At 50.2% G+C, this 23707-nt stretch overlaps 1 protein-coding gene across 2 annotated transcripts in view; it reads right to left on the bottom strand.

Annotated features, from left to right (window-relative positions):
* Positions 1-8836, bottom strand: part of LOC115499309 (complement C3-like) — a 39827-nt gene extending 30991 nt beyond the window's left edge. The window contains exons 1-15 of one of the 2 annotated variants that reach the window (XM_030293124.1): positions 8695-8836; positions 8111-8303; positions 7602-7710; positions 7381-7451; positions 5535-5629; positions 5372-5454; positions 5199-5289; positions 4820-4922; positions 4602-4728; positions 2260-2375; positions 2008-2154; positions 1406-1615; positions 1080-1286; positions 598-756; positions 165-294 (exon numbers count right to left, since the gene is read on the bottom strand). In XM_030293124.1, coding sequence (XP_030148984.1) covers positions 165-294; positions 598-756; positions 1080-1286; positions 1406-1615; positions 2008-2154; positions 2260-2375; positions 4602-4728; positions 4820-4922; positions 5199-5289; positions 5372-5454; positions 5535-5629; positions 7381-7451; positions 7602-7710; positions 8111-8303; positions 8695-8771 — 1918 coding nt within the window. In that variant the 5' untranslated portion in view covers positions 8772-8836. Of the gene's footprint in view, positions 1-164; positions 295-597; positions 757-1079; positions 1287-1405; positions 1616-2007; positions 2155-2259; positions 2376-4601; positions 4729-4819; positions 4923-5198; positions 5290-5371; positions 5455-5534; positions 5630-7380; positions 7452-7547; positions 7711-8110; positions 8304-8694 lie in introns of both variants that reach the window. The other variant, XM_030293113.1, reaches the window with a different exon arrangement.
* Between the last annotated feature and the right edge of the window lie 14871 nt (positions 8837-23707).

Here is a 23707-nt window from a genome sequence, read left to right on the forward strand (position 1 = left end):
TGAGGAAACTGAGGCTCAGCAGGCAGTGATTCACTAGGTGGGGGCTGGCGCAGGACTTGAACCCAGGGCCCCCACCTGCTCTCAGCATCTGAGGACCTCAGAACAGTGCCCTCCACCTGCTCTCAGCATCTGGGGTGCAGGCCCCACACCTCCCGGGCCCTCACCTGTCCTATCCGGGGTCTGCAGGTTTGTGTTGGTCTGGAAGGCCAGCCCTGCGTCCGTGAAGACGCCGGCATAGTCCTTCCCGCCGCCTGGAGTGCAGCCGATGTCAGCCTTCTCCACCACGTTCCAGATCTGCGGGAGGGCAGGGGTCGCAGGCAGGCCTCCACCACCAGGCTGACATGTCCGACCACCCCTGCGTTCTGGTCCCAGGCCCCTCTCAGAGGTGTGTGCACAGCCCCCGCCAACCACCCCCAGCGCGGACTCCTCCATCCAAGCTCCCACCCGCAGCCTTCACTTCCGCGCCACGTCTGTGTCGGTCCCAGCCTCCGTCCCGCCCACGCCTAACCCCACTTCCGGTTCCCTTCTGAGCGCCACCCGCGCCTCAGCCCACGCCACCCCTTTGCTTCCGCCACACCCCAGCGGTACGGGGCGCACCTTGCTTTGAGTTAACTTATTCTTCTTGTTCAGCACGAACACGCCCTTGTCCACCACCACGAGCCCCACTCGGGCCCCGTGGTCTCCCTCGATCTTGAGGGTCATCTGCTGGCCAGGTAGGTGAACCCTCTCTTCCTTCCTGCCACCTTTCACCACCAGCTGTTGGGGGGGGGCACAGAGGTGGGAGTGAGGGGTCAGCCCTGCCAGGCTGGGTCTCCATCAGCAGTCAGCCCAGGGCAGTGTCCCTGCTGTGCTGGACAGGAAGGGACAACGGTGGAGACAGACAGACTGAAGGCGGAAAGCCAGCAGGGAGGGAGATACTGAGGCTGAAACAGAGGTGGGGAGAGAAGGAGCTGGAAAAGGAGAAGATGGGCCTCGGTTGGGGAGCCCACCCAGAAGGCTGGAGAGAGGCAGAGACGGAGCGAGCACTGGCCAGGCGGGGAGAGCCAAGATGGGTGCAGAGGAAGGCTCCGGAAGCTTACCTTGCCCACACAGGAGTCCTTGACATCCACCCACACGGAATCGGCCACCACCTCCCTCTGGCCCTTGTTGTTAATGAAGGTGTAATAAGCCACCAGTCGGAAGGAAGGAATGAAGTCCTCAGTGATGGTCAGGGGCAGCGCGTACATGTCCTGGCCGGGCTCCCGCGTCTGACGCTCCACCTTCAACAGCTTCCCTTTGTTCATGATCTGGGGGAGACAGGTTGGCCTAAGGGAGAATCAGCAAGGTCGGGCGGGGGGGTGGCCCTGGCCTGGGGGTGCTGCAGAAGTAAGGAGGAGGGGTCTGGGGATCCTAGGAGGGCACGGACCAGGTAGGTGAAGTAGCGGATGTTGTTCTCCTGGGTGGTGGTGGGGTCAATTCGCAGGTGGAAGTTGACGTTGAGATCTTCCCCTGGCTTGAGCTCCACGCGAGGCACAGAGATGTGCAGGTAGTTATTACTCATGGTGCTGTAGGGTTGGGCGTTCATAGTCCTGTTGGTCTGTCGTGACTCTGGGATACCATCCTTCCTAGTGCTTACCTGGGTGAGGAAAGGGGGATGAATTCTGGCCCCCCAAAGATGTCCACATCCTAATCCCTGGGGCCTGGGAATACGGTACCTTCCCTGGCCGAGGGAGTTTGCAAATGGGATTAAGGGTCTGAGGATGGGAGTCTGTTTTGGATTATCCAGGTGGGTCAAATGTAATCACCGGATCCTTAGAATATACCTATGCAGATGGCCAGACTGCTGGTGCAGATAAGATCCCCTCTATGCAGATGAAAACCCTCTATGTGAATGGCAGGATCCCCTGACACAATAAAAGGACCCCACTCCTCACGTGGCAGGATGACTGTGGCAGAGGACAGATTCCCTCCATGCAAATACAGTCCCCTATCTCCCAGAAGTGGGGCTAGAGGAGGGTGGGGACTCACGGTGATGGGCAGGGACCTAAAGGTTTTGTGTGTGTTGATGATCAGCTTGGCCACGCCGTCTTCCTGGGTGAAGGAGCGTGATTTGGAGTACTGGGTCACCACGGGGATGTTGCGTGCTGGGGAGCCGTCGGGGTTTGTCACAAACACCTGTGGGTGCAGTGCAGGGGCAGGTGGAGGGCGTTCAGGTCGACCCAGAGGCGTGGCTGATGCTCAGGGGAAGGGTGGGGGAGGCAGCCCCACCCTGGGTCTCACCATGAGGTCAAAGGGCATCCCTGGTTTGAAGAACTTGGACGTCTTGGTGAAGTGGATCTGGTAGGGGGAGGTCACGATGGGGATCCCGCTGTGCTCCGCCTCCACCATGTCGCTGCCTGAGGGGGCCAGCCGTGAGGGCAGGTTCCTGGGCCACCCCTCCAGGTTGGACCACACCTTACACTGGGCCTCCCTCGGACTGCGCCTCCTCCATCAGACTGGCTGGAACCTTCATTCTGTTCCTCCCCCATCAGACTGGGTCTCCTCTGTCAGACAGCTTCCCACCTTAATACTGGGCCTCCCCTGTCAGACTGGGCCTCCTCTATTAGATTGGATCCCACTTTCATACTGGGCCTCCCCCATCAGACTGGGCCTCGTCTACAGACTGGATCCCACCTTCATAGTGGGCCTCCCTCCTCAGACTGGGCCTCCTCTATCAAACTGGATCCCACTTTCATTCTGGGGCCCCCTCCCCCCTCAGACTGGGCATCCTCTATCAGACTGGATCCCACATTCATATTGGGCCTCCCCCCTAAGACTGGGGCTCCCCTGTCAGACTGGATCCCGCCTTCATTCTGGCCTGCCCCTTCACTGGGCCTCCTGTATCAGACTGGCTCCCACCTTCATACTGGGCCTCCCCTCTCAGACTGGGCCTCCTCTATCAGACTGGATCCCACTTTCATCTGGGACTCCCTCCACCCTCAGAATGGGCCTCCTTTGTCTAACTGGGTATCACTTTACTCTGGATATTCTCTCTTACACTTGGCCTCTCCCTTCAGGCTGGGCCTCCTGTATCAGACTGGATCCCACTTTCATTCTGGACCTCCCCCCTCACTCTGGGCCTCCTCTGTCAGACTGGATCCCACCTTCATTCTGGCCTGCACCCTCACTGGGCCTCCTGTATCAGACTGGATCCCACTTTCATTCTGGACCTCCCCCCTCAGACTGGGCCTCCCATGTCAGACTGGATCCCACCTTCATTCTGGCGTCCCCCCATGAGATTGGGCCTCCTCTATCAGACTGGATCCCACATTCATACTGGGCCTCGCCCCCTCAGACTGGGCCTCCTGTATCAGACTGGATCCCACCTTCATTCTGGGCCCCCCCTCACTGGGCCCCCTCTGTCAAACTGGATCCCACCTTAATACTGGACTCCCCCCTCAGACTGGGCTTCTCTATCAGACTGGATCCCACCTTCATTCTGGCCTCCCCCCATCAGATTGGAGCTCCGCTTAGACTGGATCCCACATTCATACTGGGCCTCCCCCCTCAGACTGGGTCTCCTCTATCAGACTGGATCCCACCTTCATTCTGGCCTCCCCCCATCAGACTGGGCCTCCTCTACAGACTGGATCTCACTTTCATTCTGGACCTCCCCGCCTCAGAATGGGCCACCTCTATCAGAATGGATCCCACCTTTATTCTGGGCTCCCCCCTCACTGGGCCTCCTCTGTCTGACTGGATCCCACCTTCATTCTGGCCTCACCCCATCAGATTGGGCCTCCGCTATCAGACTGGATCCCACATTCATACTGGGCCTCCCCCCTCAGACTGGGCCTCCTCTACAGATGGGATCTCACTTTCATTCTGGACCTCCCCCAGTCAGAATGGGCCACCTCTATCAGACTGGATCCCACATTCATTCTGGGGCTCCTTCCCCCCTCAGACTGGGCCTCCTTTATCAGACTGGATCCCACCTTCATTCTGGACTCCCCCTCACTGGGCCTCCTCTGTCAGACTTGATCCCACCTTCATTCTGGCCTCCCCCATCAGACTGGGCTTCTCTATCAGACTGGATCCCATATCCATACTGGGCCTCCCCCCTCAGACTGGGCCTCCTCTACAGACTGGATCTCTCTTTCATTCTGGACCTCCCTTCCTCGAAATGGGCCACCTCTATCAGACTGGATCCCACATTCATACTGGGCCTCCCCCTCAGACTGGGTCTTCCCTGTTAGACTGGATCCCACTTTCATACTGGGCCTCCCCCGCACACTAGGCCTCCCCCCTCAGACTGGATCCCACCTTCATAGTGGGCCTACCCCTCAGATTGGCCCTCCTCTATGAGACTGGATCCCACTTTCATTCTGGACCTCCCCCACTCAGAATGGGCCACCTCTATCAGACTGGGTCCCACTTTCTCTCTGGGGCTCCTCCTACCCTCACAATGGGCCTCCTTTGTCTCACTGGGTATCACTTTCCTCTGGATATCCTCTCTTACACTTGGCCTCTGCCCTCAGACTGGTTCTCCCCTGTCACACTGCATTCCACATCCATTCTGGGCCTCTGCCCGCACACTGGGCCTCCCCCCTCATTTGGGTCCCTTTCCTCAGACCAGGCCTCACCTGAGTGCAGGATAACGGTGACAGACACGTACAACGACTTCCCCACCAGGGCATCTGCTCCGGAGGGTTCCACCCCGCTCAGCAGGACCTTTCGTTCCAGCCTGGCCTCCCCACTGCCATCATCGATCTGGGGGAGGAAGGAAGGCTCAGAGAGGGGGAGGGGCGCAGGTGAGGGAGGGGGAAGTCCAAAGTGGAGGAGGCTCAGAGGGGCAGAGCACCTGAACACGGCTGAGGGACTGGGGCAGCGAAATCCTCTGCTCACCATCCTGGACCCCAAAGATGACGAAGGCTATTCCATCCACATTCTTCCCATACAAGAACCTGAGAGGCAAGAGGGTCTCAGATGCTCCTCTCCTGAAGGGCGAGGCTGCCTGCAAACTTCCACGGACCCCTGGTCCCTCGCCTGGTGCTTACCTGGCCAGTATCTGGTTCTTCACTCAGCGCCCACCTGGTCCCACACCTGGCCACACTGCACCCAGGTTCCCTTACCCGGCCCCTACCTGGCTCCACCCCTAGCTGCCAACCTGGCCTGTCATCTAGCCCTCACCTGGCCCTCCTCCCCTCCCCTCCCACCTGGCCCCATTCCTAGCCCCTCACCTGGCCGTGATGGTGACCTCCAGGCCCTGTGGGTCATCAATGTAGTAGAATTTCTCTGTAGGCTCCACTTGGACCTCAAAACTGGGCAGCACTGGGGTCGAGACGGCACCAGTAGGGTGTCAGCACTGGGCCTGGCACTTGGGGCCCCCACCCTGACTCCTTCCTCCTCTTACCGTACTCCTTCACCTCGAACTCAGCAGAGAATACCTGCTGTGGGGCATCTTCATAGTGGGCTTCTATCTTCCACTGCCCTGTACTGTGGGGAAGGCAGGTGAGTGAGCCAGCCAGACGCCCTTCCTTGGCAAAGGGAACCCCCTCTAGGAGGGCCTGACATACTTGACCAGCTCCGGGATGTTCCAAGACAGGGACAAGATGCCAACCTGGTTCTGAGAAGATAGGGAGTCCTTCTTGATGAGAATATTGTCGGGGGTCTGTGGAGACAGGGAGGGCGTGTCTCTTCAGAGACCTGGCTTAGCCCCTAGGCTCTCTTCCTCCTCTCTGTGTCTGGACACTGTCTGTGTCATGACTACTGGGGCAGTGGTTATGAACATGGACTTGAGTCAGTCAGCCTGGGTTCAAATGCCCACTCTCCCATTTACGCGCTATGTCACCTTGGGCAAATTACTTGATGTCTGTGTGCTCAATGTGCCCAGCTAGAAGAAGGAGAGGAACATAGCCCCTACCTCAGTGGCTTGGCACATGATTCATGTAAGCTGGAGCTCACTCTCGTCGGCGGCTGTCTGAACACTGATAGTAACTAGCATTTATCACCTACTTTGTGCGGGACCCTGTGGTAAGCATCCTATGGGCGCTAAGTCACACAGCATTGCCTACCTTCGACTCTTTGACCTACAAGAACACAAAGTCGTGTGGTTCAACCTAACACACAGTATGTCATTCGTTGCAAATAACTAAACACCAGGAGACATCATGTAAAAGTCTGGCTTTCTGGCTTCTCTTGGAAATTGGGATAACCGTGGATACGGGTTCCTGTTGGCACATAGCGACATTTGACTGGAACTGGGCAGAGGCTCTACCGTTAGAGGTGTGTGTTCTCCGTTCCCCACAAATCCCACTGATCCCCACAGTCAGCTTGTGGCTGTCAGGACCTGGTCCCTGTTACCTTTGCGTGATTGCAAGAAATACTCATGACGATCCTCTGAGAACCACCTACCTCTTCCCTCTGTCCTTCACTTCCTCCTTCCATTCCCCCTCCCCCCCACCCCTTTCCTGCCTTAGCCCAGTAAATTGTAATGAAATTACTGTATGCCAAGCACCCATCCTGTCTGGAATTTAGGTTCTGTGGAGGTCTAGGGAGCGGGCAATTAGCAAATGAATACATTCAATTTATAGGGTGCCTAAAGGAGATGACAGGAAGGGAGACCAGTGGAGTGTGTGTGTGTGTGTGTGTGTGTGTGTGTGTGAGTTGGGAGAGGGTGTTTGCAATTTTACAGGTCCTCAGAGAGGCTTCTCTGTAAAATTGTGCCATCGGTGACATTTGAGCAGAGACTTGAATGACGTGATGGGGCAAGCTATGTGGGTATTTGGAGGAAGAGCGTTTTGTGAGTAGTGGGGGAACAGCCTGTGCAAAGGTCCTAGGGCTGGCTCTTTATGGCAGTTGGAGGGACAGCAATAAGGCCCATGTGGCTGGAGCAGAGTGAGTGAGGGGAAGAGGGGGAGGAGAGGAGGAGAGGAGGACAGGTAGGGGACTGGGCAAGTCTTGCAGGGCCTTGGGGAGTGCTGGGAGGACTTAGGCTTTTACCCCAAGGAGGTGGGAGCTCCTGGAGGGCTCTGGGTGGAGGAGGGTGGGACAGGAGTTGGGTCCTCAAGGCTGCCCCCTGGCAGCAGGAGGCGGATTGGGCTACAGAGAGTTTTTATCTGTCATCTCAATCTTCAGCTGAGCAAACCAAGGCCCAGGAGGGTGAAGTGACCTGTCCAGAGTGACACGGTCCCCAGAGGTTTTTCTGGAGCCGGAATCCACGGGCAGAATCATCACTGTGCCTGGTATCCCTGGATCTCTGCCCTGTGTCCAGGGCTCTTTCTGTGTTCAAGGCTCTACACATTTCTTTGCCTTTCGGCCTCTGCAGTCTTGCCCTTTCCAGAGTCTCTTTCTCTGTCTCAATCTCTTTGTCTCTCCCTGAGTCTTGCCTGGGGTGTGTCTGGGTCCCCAGTTGGCTGGTACCTGGATGCTGATGACAACGGCCCGGCCCACAGGCAGTAGGTCATTGTTGACCGTGAAGATCCGATAGAGGACTGGAAGATGGTGGGAAAGAAAGGAGGTGGTGAGTGAGGCCACGCCCCTCCCCACAATCTGGCCCCTGGGTCCTCAGCTGCTGCCCAACCCCTTACCCGTGGAGCCTGGGGTGTAGATGGGCTTGTCCGTCTGGATGAAGATGTACCCACTCTGAGAGCTGACCAGCACTATGTTCTCCACCACGGTGCCCCCAAAGTCCGCCTGGATAGTCACGAATTTTTTCTCCTTCCCTGATGTTAATTCCTGGTTGGCTGGGATCTAGGCATAGCCAGAGAATAATGAGATGTTGCCTCCTGGCCCCTTGCCCGCATTCAGCCCCAGGCTTTCAGTGGGGTCCACACCTGTCTGCCCTTCCTGCCAATAGCACCTGTCCACCACTCCGGGTCTCCCTGGTGTGCCCAGGTTGGGAGCGGAGGGGTAGTAGGGGAGGGAGCAAGGGTCTAAGATGGGTAGGGATCAGAAAGGGGGATGAGTAGGGGGAATTAGACAAGGGGCTCAGAGGACGTCACTTAGGAGAGGGGATCAAAGCTAGGGGCTCAGGATAGAAGAAGCTAATTGAAGGAGAATTCTCAGAGAGGGGAGGAGCTCCAAAGTGGGAACTGCTCAAAACAGGGAGGAGACTCAGACAGGTGGGAGGGGCTCCAGCAGGTGCACACACATTGATGTTGACTGTGCCCATGTGGTCAGTCTCCCTGATCAGAGCAATGGTCTCGCTGAACATCCTTTGCTTCTTGGCAGGGAAATCGTAGACGTTGACTGTGACTGCAAGGTTCCCTCCATAGTCATGGGCCTCAAGCAGCACCTTCTCCTCATTTCCCAGCTGCAGGATGTTGGGGGTGATCATGGAGAACCTGCAGGTCGGGTGGAACACGGGACGGAGCTGCCGTTCTAGGGACCAGGGTTCCAATCCTCACCCACATAGCACGAAGCCCCCAAATCCTGTGAAGTCAGATCTCGAGGCCTCCAAGTGATTCCACAGCCCCGGAATCACTGAACATACCACAGGCACCCAAACCCGCAGACCCCTGCTTCTAGAAACATCCGCCTCCCATTGTAACCCGAGTGCCATGAACCCCCAGCTCATGAAATCATGAGCTCACAGGCAGCCCAAGGCCATTCACATCCCAACCCGCTGACCCCTGCCTCCGCAGACACCCACGTGCGCCCTGGATTCCACTAGGACCTGATCCCCACCCCCACCTCACAAGTAGCCCGGTTTGGAGAAGGGTCATGACCACTCACATGGGGTCCCCCGGTGCCAGGGGCAGGATGGGAAGCAGCAGCAGCAGCAGCAGGCTGGGGCCTGAGGCAGGCCCCATGGTGCAGGGACGGTGGAGGGACAGAGGGACGGAGGAAGCGGACTGGGAGGGAATGAGCAGAGGCTGCTGGAGGCTGCCTTTTATCTGGCTCCCGCCTCCCCCCTGCAAGCTCAGCCCAGCCCGCAGCTCCCGTGGCTTCCCCCTTCCTGGAGCTGCCCCAGATTTCTCAATACCATTTCCTAAGTTTTTCAATCCCTGGGGCCGGTGTGTCCTGGGGTAACTAACCCAAGGGCATGTCCTCCAGCAACATGGACACACCTTCCCCCTGCCAAGGTCTCCCTCAGGGTCAAGGTCAGTTGGTAAACAGGGACCTTTCCCTGTTGCACCTACTTAGCGGTGGAGGAACACTGGGGGCCAGAGAGCTCCCCACCCCAGGTGTCTGGGCCTGGCGCCCAGTCAGTTTCTGGCCATGCGTTTGTTAACCAGTGCCTTCCTATGGGTCTATCTCTATGCTGGTGGCTGGAGTCCCTCTTCTATGCTCAGACTGAGGAATAAGGTCCAACACAGACACTCCTGGCCCTGTGGTGTGTCTTCCCAGTGGAGAAGAACCCTGCTTTGTAGAGGGTCAGGTAAAAATTCTCAGAGGAGGGGACATTTCAGCTGGGCTTTGAAGTATGTGTAGAAGTTCACTCTCCCAGTGAGCATGTATTTTTTAAAATATTTGTTTATTTTTGCGTGACAGAGACAGAGCAGGGGGAGGGGCAGAGAGAGATGGAGACACAGAATCTGAAGCTCAGGCTCCAGGCTCTGAGCTGTCAGCACAGAGCCCAATGCAGGGCTCGAACTCACAAACCACTAGATCATGACCCGAGCTGAAGTCGGAGACTTAACTGAACCAACTGAGCCACCCCGGCACCCTGCAATGAGCATGTATTTTAATACATGTGGAACCTGGAGCTCCCTTCATGTACCCTTGTCAGGATGCCTGAGAGACTATAATGGTTAAAAAGAAAAACTTTCCTCATCAGTGAGGCAATTTCCCATTGCTAGCTTTTTTTATTCTGTCTTAACGTTACAATATTATCGTTAATATTCTTAATTACTATTATGCCATCTGTATTTAATTTTTTATGAATAGCTAATATCTTCATATGGTTCAACACCTAAAGGGTCCACGTAGATGTACAGGGCAAAGGCAATTTGCCTTCTGTTCCCGTTCTGAACCATTCAGGTCTCAGATGCCACAGTGAAACCCAATCCCTTGTTTCCTTCCAGAGATATGCATTTTGAATGCTCGCAAGTTTTAAAAACAAATTACCAGTCTTCTCTGCCTGCTATTCTTCCTGGTCTCTCTGGGTTACGCCTTGCCTTTTTCATAAACAGTATCCCTCAGAGATCGTTTAATATCAGTGCCCAGAGAGCTTCCTTGTTGTTAGAGGCAACTGCCTCCTTTTACATTGTGTGAAAGTGACCAGCCTCTTCCGCGTGGACAGACTTCCCTGGATACAGTGAGTGGTCTTGACCTGCATCACTTTCCAGCTCTGACACTTAGAGGTACACTTTGGCGCTTGATTAATAGCCACGCTGAGCCTCAGTTTCCCCCGTGAGATGAGGTTGTAATAGCACTCACGTCACAGTTGTCATTGCCATGAAAGGACATGACCCTGGACCAAGAGCTACTTGCATTAATAATCCTGCAAGATATGGCTGTATTTCCCTCCGTGATTGTATTGATTTACATACTTGCTGGCCTTGCAGGAAATTGCTGGATTTCCCCACTGTCTCACCACGACAGCATGTTGGCAAAGCTTTGCGTTTTTGCCTCAGTGTCATTTGATGTGTGCCTGTTGGATTCCCAGCAAGGTTGTGCATCTGGGGGAAGGGATGTGTGAAGTCCAGGGCACAGGAGGCAACAGGTATGTGGGTGGGGGATCCTGCTCTCTGAAGGCCTGGTTTCCAAAGTCCCAAGGAAGGGGTTAATGGGGAACCCAGCTCTGATTTCCTGTAATCCATGTGCCTTTCCTGGCCTAGGCTGCATGCCTGGAGTTGGGGGAGGTGTGCAGACACAGAACAAACCTGGACCCTGTCTGCTTTGATTGCGTCACCCCTTCTTTGGGAGAGGGAGGGTGCAAGCACCTGCTTACTATCCAGAACTGAGATTCAACTTCTGAAACAGGGGTTGGGGTACCTCCTAGGATCCCCCAAACCTCAGTTACTCCCATTTTCCTCCCCCACCCCATTTCCTGGTTGCATTATAGCCCTAAACATTCAGGGTTTCTGCTTTGACTGTCTTGGGAAGGTATTCCTGCTGGCCTGTGTCTCCCAGCAAGGCTTGGTTCTGGCTTTCTGAGAGCCTCAGTTAATCCATCTGAACAATGGGATTGATGATAGTTCCTGCTGTTTTGACAAAGGTGCTGAGATGCTTCAGAGCACTGGGCTTGGAGGGAAGGTTCACGCCTATGGTGGTGGAGGTCTGCGGAGGGTCCTGGCCCCGACCTCCAGGAAGTGACCAGAGGGGTGAAGGCAGAAGCAGAGGTGGGCTTGGGAGAAGGAAGGGATTCTTGGAAGCTTCATCCTGGGGAATGTGCATTTGTGCCCAGAAGTGTGGGAGAGGGATGGCAGGCAAGATAAGCCAGCAGGGGAGAGAGAGGAGGAGGCCTGGAGGATGGGATTCCCGTTAGCTGGCTTGCCCTGCCTAACATTCCAGCTATGGACAGCCGGAGGGCCAGGCTGCCTGGGTTGAGGCTAAGTGGGGTCTCTGGAAGGCACTTAACCCTAACACAGTATTGGCTATGTGTCCCCGATTCCAGTTGAACTGGTGTCCTGAGTTTCGTCTGGCACCCCAGCTGGAGGAAGGAGAAGAAGGGGAAGGAAGGGAGAGGCTTTCTGGGTGGGGGGAGCCCAGGCACCCCTCTCCCCCCCACCCCCTTGAGTGCAGCGATTTCCCTGCTGCACCCCCCACCCTCACCCTTGAGTCGGTGCCAGGCCTGGGAACAGCAGGGACTGCCCCTCCCCTCCTGGCCCCCCACTTCCAGGATGGGGTCCTTGCTACACTGCTTTCTGAGATTTTCCCTCCAGGACCCATGGCCTGGGCACCTCCCCCACCATGCAGCCCAGGCCTCCCCTTCTCCCCCTACTCATTACTCATTAACTAGAAGGTAAACTTGGCCCGGCTGGATTTGATCTGCCCCATGGCTGCTTCCCCCGCTCCCCTGCACCCCTGACTCAAGCTCAGGAGAGGCCTGAGCATCAGGGACCCCCACCCTGGAGGGTGCAGGGGCAGGCTGGACATTCACAGCCATGAATGTCCCTCTGAGCATTGGGTGACAAGCCAGTGGCATGGGGCGGGCAGAGGCTCATCCTGGTGCCCCGCACGTGGTGAGGCCTCACTGCACATGGACTGTATGTTTATTGTTTCCAACACCTGCTTCTCTTCCTCACCTTGTTTCATTGACAGCCCTGCCCGTCCTCCAAGCTGTCCCCCATCGTCCTCCCTCTCCCCTGCACTCACTGTCCCAGTCCATCTGTCTGTTGTCTGCATCCCTGTGGTCTGTGGCCTCCCTGCTGCAGAATCACTCCTTTCAGCTCATCTACTCTACAGCAATGGGGGACTTTGTGTAAAAACACAGCTTTGTGACCCTGCAAAATTATGGTGTAGAATATGTGAATGCATGCTAATGAGTTGGTCTCCATGAGATTCAGACACAGCAGTTTATTTCATGAAACTTGTTTCTTCTGCATCCCTGGTTTGCAGACCAAGAGACTGAGGGCTTTGAACACTTGCCCAAGATCCTCTAGGTGGGAGGAGCTGGGATTTGAATCCAGGCAGCCGGGGTCCAGGCTTCAGGCTTCTAAGCTGTAGGAGTCTCTGACTGCTGTTGTAACAAATGACCACACACTTGGTGGCTTAAAATAATACCTACGTATTATCTTACAGGGCTGGAGGGCTGAAGTCTGAAGTCAAGGTGTGGGCAGGGCTGTGTTCCTTAGGGAGGCTCCAACAGGGGGAACTGGGAATCCACTTCCTGCCCTTTTGGGCTTCTAGAGCCCATTGCACCCCTTGGCTCAGGGGGCCAATGAAACCTCACAGCACATCCCTTATACGTGTTTCCTTGTGGCTCTCCTTGTCTGACTGGGACCCTGATGCCTCCCTCTCATAAGGACCCTGGTGATGACATTGGGTCATCCAGGATCACCTCCCATCTCAGGGCCTTTAGCTCAATCACATCTGCAAAGTGCCTTTGCCGCTTCATGTGACATCCTTGCAGGTTCTGGGGATCAGGACGGGGACTTCTTTGGGAGCCTTGATTCTGCGCACCCCTGCACGCACATGGAGTAAAGCACCGACTTCGATGGTCACGTCCTTCCCTGCTGTAACCTTCTTGGCTCCCACAGGCATCAGCACGAAGTCCAACTGTTGTCTTGAGGCTTCTGCCAGCTGCTCCCCCACCCTCCCTGCCCCCCCTCTCGGCCTCAGCCAGCCCTGCAGGGGGACTGGCAGGCTATTCTGGGCTTCTCCGCTTGCTCACATAACTTGCTCAGTCTCCAATGCCTCCTCAGTTCCTTGTCTGGCTGGGCTATTTATTCATCTGGGCCCCGTTATACTTGTTTCTGTTTGCAGGAAGCCTTGACCCCTGCCCGATTCTCTACCTGTCATCCCATGCCTGTGGGGTGGGGTGTGGCCCCCACTGAGAACTGTCTGCTAAGCTCCAAAAGGGGCTGTAGGCACTCTGGCTGAAAGGGGGTTTGGGACAAGGGAGACAATGACATCTCTGGAGCTGCCCATGTGGGTGCACAGGTGCAGTGCTAATCTGAGGTCCCTCTTCAAGGTTCAGGGCAGCCCACGAAAGGTTAGGCTGTGCTGAGCCACTCACACCATTATCACATGTGTGATACTCAGTGGCCTCATGGGAACCTCATTTGACCTGTTAGGATACAGAGGTGAAACTGCATACCCAACATCCGGAGTGAGGGGAAGTTGGAAGGTTTGGTCACAGGGAGCCGAGGTGCAGAGGGGCAGTGGACATGATGAGGGAGCATAAGGCTAATGGAGGGCAAAGTACAAGCTAGAACACCTAGAACACCTATCCAAGTACAAGCAAAGAACAAGCTATCCATCCCAGGTGGGATATGTGTGACATTCCTCGGACACTCCTGGCTGCCCAAGAACAAAGGAATGAAAACTAAAGGCTGACTGATAGAGATCACAGTCATGAAGTAAAGGAGTCTTCTTCAGTTTACAGATAATTTAGTAAACTGCAAGAAAAAGGCAATCTTATCCATAGCCTAATCTCTAGAAACCTATAGACTCCATTTCCTGGAGCCCTAATATCACCCTCATCAAGATGTAAGGGCATTTAAGTGCTTGCCATGGTGATGTGGGAAACAAAGAGAAATGAAAAATTAAATTCCCTTACTGCCTACAGTCCATTGGTAAGTCCTTGAAACCGGCAGAGTGACCTCCCTCTAGGAGCTCAGCTGCCTTGATGGTGACACTTTGCTAAGGGCAAAAGGGTATCTTGGCTTAACCTTATCCTGAACCCCCAGTATCCTGTAAGTCTTCTTAAACACATAAAAATTAATTTGCAAACCTCCTTTATCTTGAACCCCCAAGTATATATAGGCAATTTTACTCCAAGCATTTGGCCCTCAATATACATCTGAAGGGTCTCTTGACTGACGTTTTACTAAATGGTAATAAATGAATTTTCCTAACAGCAGCTAGCCCCTCAATTTTGGCTTCCAAAATTCCTTAGAGACTTATGCTGTCCCTAACTCCCTCCCAATCTGAAGGTATATAATTCTGTCACTCTTCACAATCCCAGTGCAGCTCTTTCTGTCCACGGTTCCTGTCCCTGTGTTTTAGTAAAATCACATTTTCTTTTTGCACCGAAGACGTCTTCAAGAATTCTTTCTTGGCCATTGACTCCAAATCCCCACCACAACTCCAACATACCATCATTTGGTGCCCATTGTGGGGCTTCGAGTCTTTTCATCTGGACTTTGAGCTGGTGTAACCTTGATGAGTACTTTCTCTCTTCTTCCTTTTCTCTCATTTCAGGGGCTTTTCGAGAAGTATGGTCTTACTGGAACAATTTGACGTCAATTGATCAGGTTGCAATCCTCTAGCCTGTGGCTACTCTACGGAGAGGAGAAACCTCCTTCTGGCTAATAAGACTCAGAAACTTGATGTCCTCTCTTTATTCCTGTCCTTATACAAAGTTGTCTATCTGGGCACAGGACGGCCACCTAAGTCCCCAGGATGGGTGCCAAACTTAAGACTCACATGTGAGGTTTCCTCCTCATTGGTCTAATGTGATCCACTCCACATGTCTGGTCTAGCCGCTTCTAGCCATGAGACCTCCACTGGGAGCTGGCTGAAACAACTACGATGGAATTAAAAGCCAGTCGGGGATGGTTTCCTAGGAAATTGGCTGTAAAGACTCTAAATGTTGGAATGTCCCTTAGGTCATGAAGAATTTACTGTTTTCAGTCAATGTCCTCTACGAGGACAAGTAATGCCCCCTTGTAAAAAATTTCCAGTATTTTCCATGGGCTAAAAATGGTGGTTTCTTTGCAGCCTTCTCAGCAAGGCAAACTTGGTCCATATGCCAGCACCCATTTGTAGACTAGGATATAATGGGGGAATTGGGGGGACTCTAGCATCCCTCCTACAGGGGCTCTTAGCAACTTGCCCATAACAATTTCATTGGAGGGACACCTCAGGTCACTTTGACACCTCTGGAACCTCTGACATATCTTGGGCGTGGGATGCCAAGCTGGAATTGGTGGGGACTTTCGTGGTAATGGACCTTGTATCTCTCTCTAGGAGGAACCTGGGAGCTTCTCTTCAGTCTCCAAGGACCCTCCCTTGGGATGCCTTTTTAACCCACTGGAAACAATTTGGATTGCAAAATTTAGAAAAGGACTGATCTGCTGTGACACTGCATGTCCTTGGTAAACAGGACAATTGCACAGAGGTATCCTAGGTCCAGGCCTTCATGGCTCTAAATCAGGACCTGGACCAAAAGACCTCTTTCAGAACGTGTTTGCCCAAATGTGTTTTCCCCAATAAACTCCCTCCTAACATACTAGATGCCTAAATAGGCCTCCTCTAAATAAATCCAGGACACTGGAGGAAACCCAGGCCATCCCTGACAAAGGGGACGACGACTCTTTCTCTCTGTTCCTCCTCCTAATAGATGTGAAGGCTTCTCCCTCATTTATTTTTCAGGTTAATGGCTATGATAGTTGAAACCAACTGTGGTTAGTCTACCTCAGGACAGAGACTTTAAGGAGTATTCCCAAGCACCAGCTGATACTCCCTTTGTTTTGGGGAAATTCCATGTCTTCTCTGGCCTGACATAGATGCCATATTTCCACTTTGGTGGAAAACAAACAAACAAATACACATGGCGTCTCATCCTCTGTCCAAACGGACAAGGTTCAGGTTCCTTCTCTGCCTTCTGGCACCTCACCTCTTCTGCCTTCCCCCCCCCCCCCCCCCCCCCCGGTTTCTGCATCACCTTGAGTGAGACCTACCTAACTGGTGTCTACCCCGTCTTGGGTGCTCCCGGGCACTGTTGGCTCCTCCTGTCACCCTGAACAACAAGGAGTGAAGAGCACCCACTTGCGCCCCCCCCCCCACTTCAGATTTCCCCACTGGTGTCCCAGGTAAAAACTGAAAATGGGGAACAGATTGTCTTTTAAGTGGACCCAAGTGGAACATATTTGCTTAAACTAATTTAAGTTTTTTGGTTTAATTAAGATAGACATGTCTTTAGAGTTAGCATTAAATATAAAATTTTTTCTACTTAGGTTTACTAAAGGTCAAATAAGCTCATGTTAGCTCTGTTGCAATTTTTCAGCAAAAAGGTGAGTTGAAGTGATAGTTCATTTTGTCTGGCTCAAAGTTTTCATGGGTATTTGTTAAGGTAGCTTTAAGGGTAACATACAGCTTTAAGGTTTTGCTTGGATGATAAGCTGGATTAAATTCATGGGACATTTAGGCCTTTTCCAAATAGGTTGCAATGTTGAAGCATTAGTTTCTAAACATAGGTTCGTGCTTTTGACTTACTGCAGAAAAACTAAGGACATTTGGGTCTGTTAGAAAACATGTTTTGTGCTTAACTGATTCGTAAGTTTGCCATCTAAGGAATTCTGATGTAACAGACAGTTCACAGTTGGTTACTACTTAGTTTTCACTGGTTTCTAAGAGTTAAAATTCTATAAGTGTAGTTTAAAACTGTTGGAAATAAGGAAAGCAGTTTTGTAAGCAGAAAAGTAGGAGATATGTGAGAAAGATATAGGGAATGGAAATACATTTTTGTCGGAGGTAAAAGAAAGTAATTTTGTCCTAAATGAGACTGGTTGTTTGGAGAGAGATGGCTTGGGACAAAATCTGAATGAAAAGGAAAGATGTAGAAGGTTTGTGAAGGGAAACCTTTGGAAAGGAATTTTATGTGTGTTCAGGGTGGACTAGGGTTGAAATGAATGGATTTTAAAAGTATACTAGTATAAGATTAAAATTCTGCTTTTCTCTCTGTTCAAAAGGCAAAGTTTTCTTGGATTGTTGGTCTGCTCTTGATAAGAAAATGTAAACAAAGGTTATTTTCTCTTTTGTCTACCAGGAAAACCAAAGGTTACGATTTGTCCATATCAAATCTTTGATGACATAAAGTTAAACCTTCTCCATGTTAAAGGAGCTAAGTTTTGCTAACAACTAGAGAACGCTACATAAGTGCCTTTGGAATCTCTTATTGCCACCTTGGTTAAATAAATAATTTAAAGTTTTAAGATTTATAATGACCTGTAATCCTATTTAGGACGTGCTTTACAACTTTCTAAGGTTTTTTACAAACTTTCCAAGATTTAAATTGTAAATGAAGTCTTTTTGACCATTTAGGCCTTTTCATTTGGTATACTAAGTTACTTGGAAAGAACTGTCAAATAATGGTAAACCTTAGGTTGTATTGGGTAAATCCTATAACTGGTCAAATACATATATAATTCCTAAAGTTTTAATATGTTTCGGTAATAAGGTCATGACTTAATATTCTGATTGTTGAAGTGTTATGTGTCACAGAAATAACACAATTTCTTTGCCAAGTGCATCGTAATGAACTCTCAACATATCTTTAACAATGTCCATTTCTGAGATTTTGTCATTTATAGTTATTGTTCTGATGCTTTTACAAAATGTGTTTCTTCTTCAATGAGAGTTATAAAAAGGAGTTTTAGGGAAAATACAGGTATTTGACATCTTTGAGATTAATACTAAAATAGGTAAGAATTTCCAGAACTAAAAAGCTAATTCAAGCTGACCAAGAATTAGTAATATGGGATTAAATGAACTGAAGAAGATGGTTATGGGTTTGTAACTGTTGTTTTGAAGTATTGTTGGTTTTGTAATGTTGGCTTTTCCAGATTAAGGGAACTTTCTTTTTTTAAAAATACTATTTATTGTCAAATTGGTTTCCATACAACACCCAGTGCTCATCCCAAGTGCCCTACTCAATGCCTATCATCCATTTTCCCCTCTCCCCCGCCCCCCCAACCCTCAGTTTGTTCTCTGTATTTAAGAATCTATCGTGGTTTGCCTCCCTTCCTCTCTGTTTGTAACTATTTTTCCCCTCCCCCTCCCTCATGGACTTCTGTTAAGTTTCTCAAGATCCACATATGAGTGAAACACGATATCTGTCCTTCTCTGACTGACTTATTTCACTCAGCATAATACCTTCCAGTTCCGTCCACATTGCTGCAAATGGCATGATTTCATTCTTTCTTATTGCCAAGTAGTATTTCATTGTATATATAAACCACATCTTCTTTATCCATTCATCAGTCGATGGACATTTAGGCTCTTTCCATCATTTGGCTATTGTTGAAAGCGCTGCTATAAACATTGGGGTACATGTGCCCCTATGCATTACACTCCAGTATCCCTTGGGTAAATTCCTAGCAGTGCTATTGCTGGGTCGTGGGGTAGTTCTATTTTTAATTTTCTGAGGAACCTCCACACTGTTTTCCAGAGTGGCTGTGAGGTAACTTTCTTTTAAGATATCTATGACATACAGAAATGTGATAAAGTATTCATTTGTAAACAAACTGGGGCATTTAACTTTTCTATTTACTGATACCCTCTGAAATTAAAAACTCTCAGTGAGTATTCTTTCTTTCATGGCAATTTCAGTTATTTGCATAAGTTCAATAAGAATCTGCTCTCTTTGTGACAGGACACCATTGGAAATACTGGTCATTTTACCAAGGCTTTGACTACAATGTCATATTTGAGACTGACATACATAGACTCTAATATGACTGTATACAGCTTTAAGGAACTAAATTGACCTTATGAAACATGGAGTCATAAAGCCCCCTAGAAATGTTGGCCCGATACCTTGCTTACTAAGTTCCCAGCAGCCTTACCAGGCAAGTGAAGACTGTCACTTCTTGGCAGGTACAGAAGCCTCAGGATATCTTGGGGACCTTGTGAATAGGAATTCACCCAATTCTACAGGCATTGCAGGTATGTCTGATGGCAAGTATTTGGCTTGACTTCTGGCCTGGAGAAGCTACTAAAAGTTCAATCTAGAGATTCCTCATAAAAAGTTCCAGCAAAGCAAATTTAAAAGATATATATAACCAATCGCTGTTCTTGCTGAACTTATGTAAATAGTCCAGGTTTATTAAAATTAGACTTGTTTTACAAGGGAGCTAGTCTTCATTTGGCTATCTCTGAAAATAAGGGTTTTTAGAGAGAAAAGCTATGTTTCAATAATGCACCTTTATGGATGTTAAATTCTAGTTCTGATTGTTGTTAAATGTTGTTTGGCTAAAGTAGACAACTTGAGGTAAACGTCAGAAAAATTGTCACAATATCACAGGTATGAGCAATCTTTTTGCTTCTTATTCTGTTGGGACTAATAAGACCCCATGGCATATGATTATTTAAACAGTTGGAAAATGGGATGGATTCCCCCAACAATGGTATATAAAAAAGCCTTTTCTCACTCTAGACCTATCAATAGATAAAGACTATAGTACTTTATTAAATTATTCCCTTGAGTCCAGGTTAATTCATAAATCTCTAAATATGCAAACCATATCCTTCCTAAACCTAATCTGACAGTTACTAGAAACCCACCCCATATAAATCCAGGTGACCTGGTTTATTTAAAGGATGAAAAGTCCAAAACAACAGGGGATTTAACTCTAAAATGGAAGGGGTCCATATCGTGTCGTATGACATACTACCCTGCAGTAAAATTAGAGGGGCACTCTTCATGGGCTCATATCTAGAATCATTCCTTTTCATTGTTCACAGGAAACCAATGAGCAAACTAATGTACCTTCTTATTCCTATAAACCTGTAGAAGACCTCAAACTTCTCTTCAAATGAAAATAATAGTTGTGTCTTTCTTTTTCATTCTCCTTTTTCCAATTTATACTAACAATTTCTTCTTATAATGGGGCATTCAAAACGATAACCACAGACATTTGAATTATAAACCAGAAAAATCCGTGTGATTCCTGCCTGTTCCTACTCTATCGGAGGATGGCTCAAGACTGACATCTAATAATCTTCTCAACGGTAGACACTGGGTTTATAATTTGCTGTAACCATTAACCTATATTTTTCTTGTTTCTATGAGAGTACCTCTTGGGGCACTGGAGTGGCTCAGCCAGTTAAGTGTTTGACTTTGGTTCAGGTCATGATCTCGTGTTTGATGGGTTCCATCCTTGCGTTGGGCTCTGTGCTGACAGCTCAGAGCCTGGAGCCTGCTTTGGATTCAGTGTGTGTCTCTCTTTTTGCCCCTCCCCCACTCACACTCTGTCTCTGTCTCTCTCTCAAAAAATAAACATTAAAAACCTTTTTAAGGGTCACCTGGGTGGCTCAGTCGGTTAAGCGTCCGACTTTAGCTCAGGAAGTGATCTCACTGTTTGTGAGTTCGAGCCCCATATCAGGCGCTGTGCTGACAGCTCAGAGCCTGGAGCCTGCTTCAGATTCTGTGTGTCTCTCTCTCTGCCCCTCCCCTGCTCGCACTCTGTCTCTCTCAAAAATAAATAAATATAATTTTTTTTTAAGTTTTAAAAAGTACCTCTTATTAATTATCTGATTGTTTACTAAATAAAAGAGAATAAAAGAGTCTATATGATGGCTAAACACCACGTGTTACCCAGTTATGGCCTTAAATGACTCTCATAAAAATAAAATCCAGAGTATACATTCCAGATTACCCCCAAAACATTTCTGGGTTTCTAACTGACATGAATACTCTAATTGGTGCCTTAAATAATCTCTGTCTTTCCTTAATGGTTGGTTGAATATCTAGACTGGAGGATTTTTGTCAGTTACCAAAGACCTTCATTTGGACTTTGCTTTCTTATTATTCTAATTACGTTTTGCCATTTTCTCCCCTGTCTCTGCCTGGTGCCAAGACTCCATTACTACAATAACTTCATGCCAACAGATGATCCTTTCTACTCAAGAAGGTTCATATACGTTGTCCACCTTAGATTCAGCTGCCTCCACCTTAACTCTCTTATATGTTCCCTAACTAACCAATATTGACCTATAGGTAGGGAAGTCTCTACACCCTACTCAGCAGGAAGAAGCTATAGAAGATGAGACCATCCACTTTCAACAACCTTAAAGGTTTAAGGGTCAAAATTGTTCGGCAGGGCAGGGGGGGGGGGCGCCTGGGTGGCTCAGTCGGTTGGGCGTCTGACTTCAGCTCAGGTCATGATCTTGCGGTTCGTGACTTCGAGCCCCGCGTCGGGTTCTGTGCTGACAGCTCAGAGCCTGGAGCCTGCTTCGGATTCTGTGTCTCCTTCTCTCTCTGCCCCTTCCCTGCTCACACTTTGTCTCTTTCTCTCTCTCAAAAATAAAAATAAAAACATTAAAAAAATTGTCCAAGGGGCATATGATGAGGGAGCATAAAGCAAGCTGAGGGCAAAGGACAGGCTAACTCCACTCCCTCCCCCCAGGTGGGATATGTGTGATATTCCTCGGACACTCCTGGCTGCCCAAGAACAAAGGAAAGGAAAAAATCAAATGGTTGGTTGGTAGACATCATAGTCATGCAGGACAGGAGTCCCCTTCAGTTTATGGATGACTTAGTAAACTGCAAGGAAAAGGCAATCTTATCCATAGCCTCATCTCCAGAAGACTATAGACTCCATTTTCCTAGAGCTCTAATATCACCCTCTTCAAGATGTAAAGGCATTTAGGTGTTTGTCATGGTGATGTGAGAAACAAAGGGAAATGAAAAATGAAATTTCCTTATTGCTTACATTGACAAGTCCTTGAAACAGGCAGAGTGACCTCCCTCTAGGAGCTCAGCTGTCTCCAAAGCTGACACTTTGCTAGGGGCAAAAGAGAATCTTGGCTTAACCTTATCTTGACCCCCCACCTGCACCCCAGGATCCTGTGAGTCTCCTTAAACACCTAAACATTCCTTTGCAAACCTTATCTTTAACTCTGAAGTATATGCTGGAAATTATACTCCAAACATATGGCCCCTGACATACATCTGAAGGGTCTCATGACTGAGGTTTGACGAAACGGTAATAAATGACGTTTCCTAACAGCAGCTAGCCCTTCAAGGTCCTGGAAACCTTGCATCCAAAATTCTTTAGAGACTTACACTGTCCCTAACCCTTTCCAACCTGAAGGTATATAATCAGTCACTCTTCACAACCTCAGTGCAGCCCTTTCTGCCCATGGTTTCTGACTCCATGCTTTAATATAATCATCTCTTTTGTACCAAAGACGTCTTCAAGAATACTTTCTTGGCCATCAGTTCCAAACCCCCACCACCAATCCACAACATCATCAAACTCAGTGCTAAAGTGCAGCTCTGAAACCAGACTCCTGGCATTTTGAGTCCTGAGTCTCCCATCAGCTGTGTAACATTGGGCAAGTTACTTAGCCTCTCTGTGTCTCACAGCCTTCTTAATAGGAGTCAGGGTCAATGGAAGCCTTCAAAGAGGGTGTGGCATTCAGTGTTAGCCACAGTTAGACACTTCAGTGCCCACTACTTGTGGGCCTACCAACCAGCAAGTTTTCCTCACCTCCAGCCTCTGTACACGCTGTCCCTCCCCTGGGTCTGCCGTCCTTCCCCTGCTTCTCTGATCACCTTCCCCCAGCTTCCCAGGCTGGGTCAGGGCCTTGTGATGGAAATGTCTTGTGACTCATCCTTGTCCCTGCCTGCCCTCCACACCCAACTGATCCCCTTGAGGGTTGAGCCTGGGTAGTTCTTGGTCACTGCTCTGTCCTCAGCACCGGGTTCAGGGCCTGACATGTAGCAGTTGCTCGAATGACATTTACTGAATGTGGGGGGCAACGGATACTGAAACTTCCCCCACCCCCCATGAATACAGGTTTCTCAACTGTAAGCGCAACCTCTGTGTTAGATCTCAACACCCAGAAAGGCAAGAAACCAGGCTAGCAAAACAGATCGGTCATTATTGTGCAGCTGCAAGTGGCAGATGGCTCCAGGGCGGGGACAGGATTGCCCAATACTTGGGGGGAAGAGGGGGGCTCAAAGGCTCAGGGAGCTGGGTGTGGTATGCACCCCAGGCACCCTCCTCCTCCTCCTACTGGCGCTTTGGGAGCCTGCCAGAGTGAAGAATGTGTGTGTGGAGGGGGTGGGAGCAGGCGGGAATGGAGGACATCCCAGATACTGGGATGATCACAATAGTTCCCACCCACTGGCTGTTTTGTTGATTTTGGACAGGCCTTTTGGGAACCCAGAATTGGTCATTCTAGAGGCAGATAACAAGGAGCTGACTCAGGAGTTGAGGGGGACTAGGCTCCGGCCCCCCTGGTGCCTGTCAAATACATCCCTAGAACTGCCTGACCCCGCCCCAGAGCCCTGGTCCTGCCCACCCTACCTCCAGACCTCCCGCACTTAACACTAATAAAATATTTGCCATTTATCTGCAATTCAAATTGAACTGGGTGTCCGGTGTTTTGTCTGGTTACCCTGGCT

This window comes from Lynx canadensis, chromosome A2, assembly GCF_007474595.2.
Source record: "Lynx canadensis isolate LIC74 chromosome A2, mLynCan4.pri.v2, whole genome shotgun sequence".
Lineage (NCBI taxonomy): Eukaryota > Metazoa > Chordata > Mammalia > Carnivora > Felidae > Lynx > Lynx canadensis.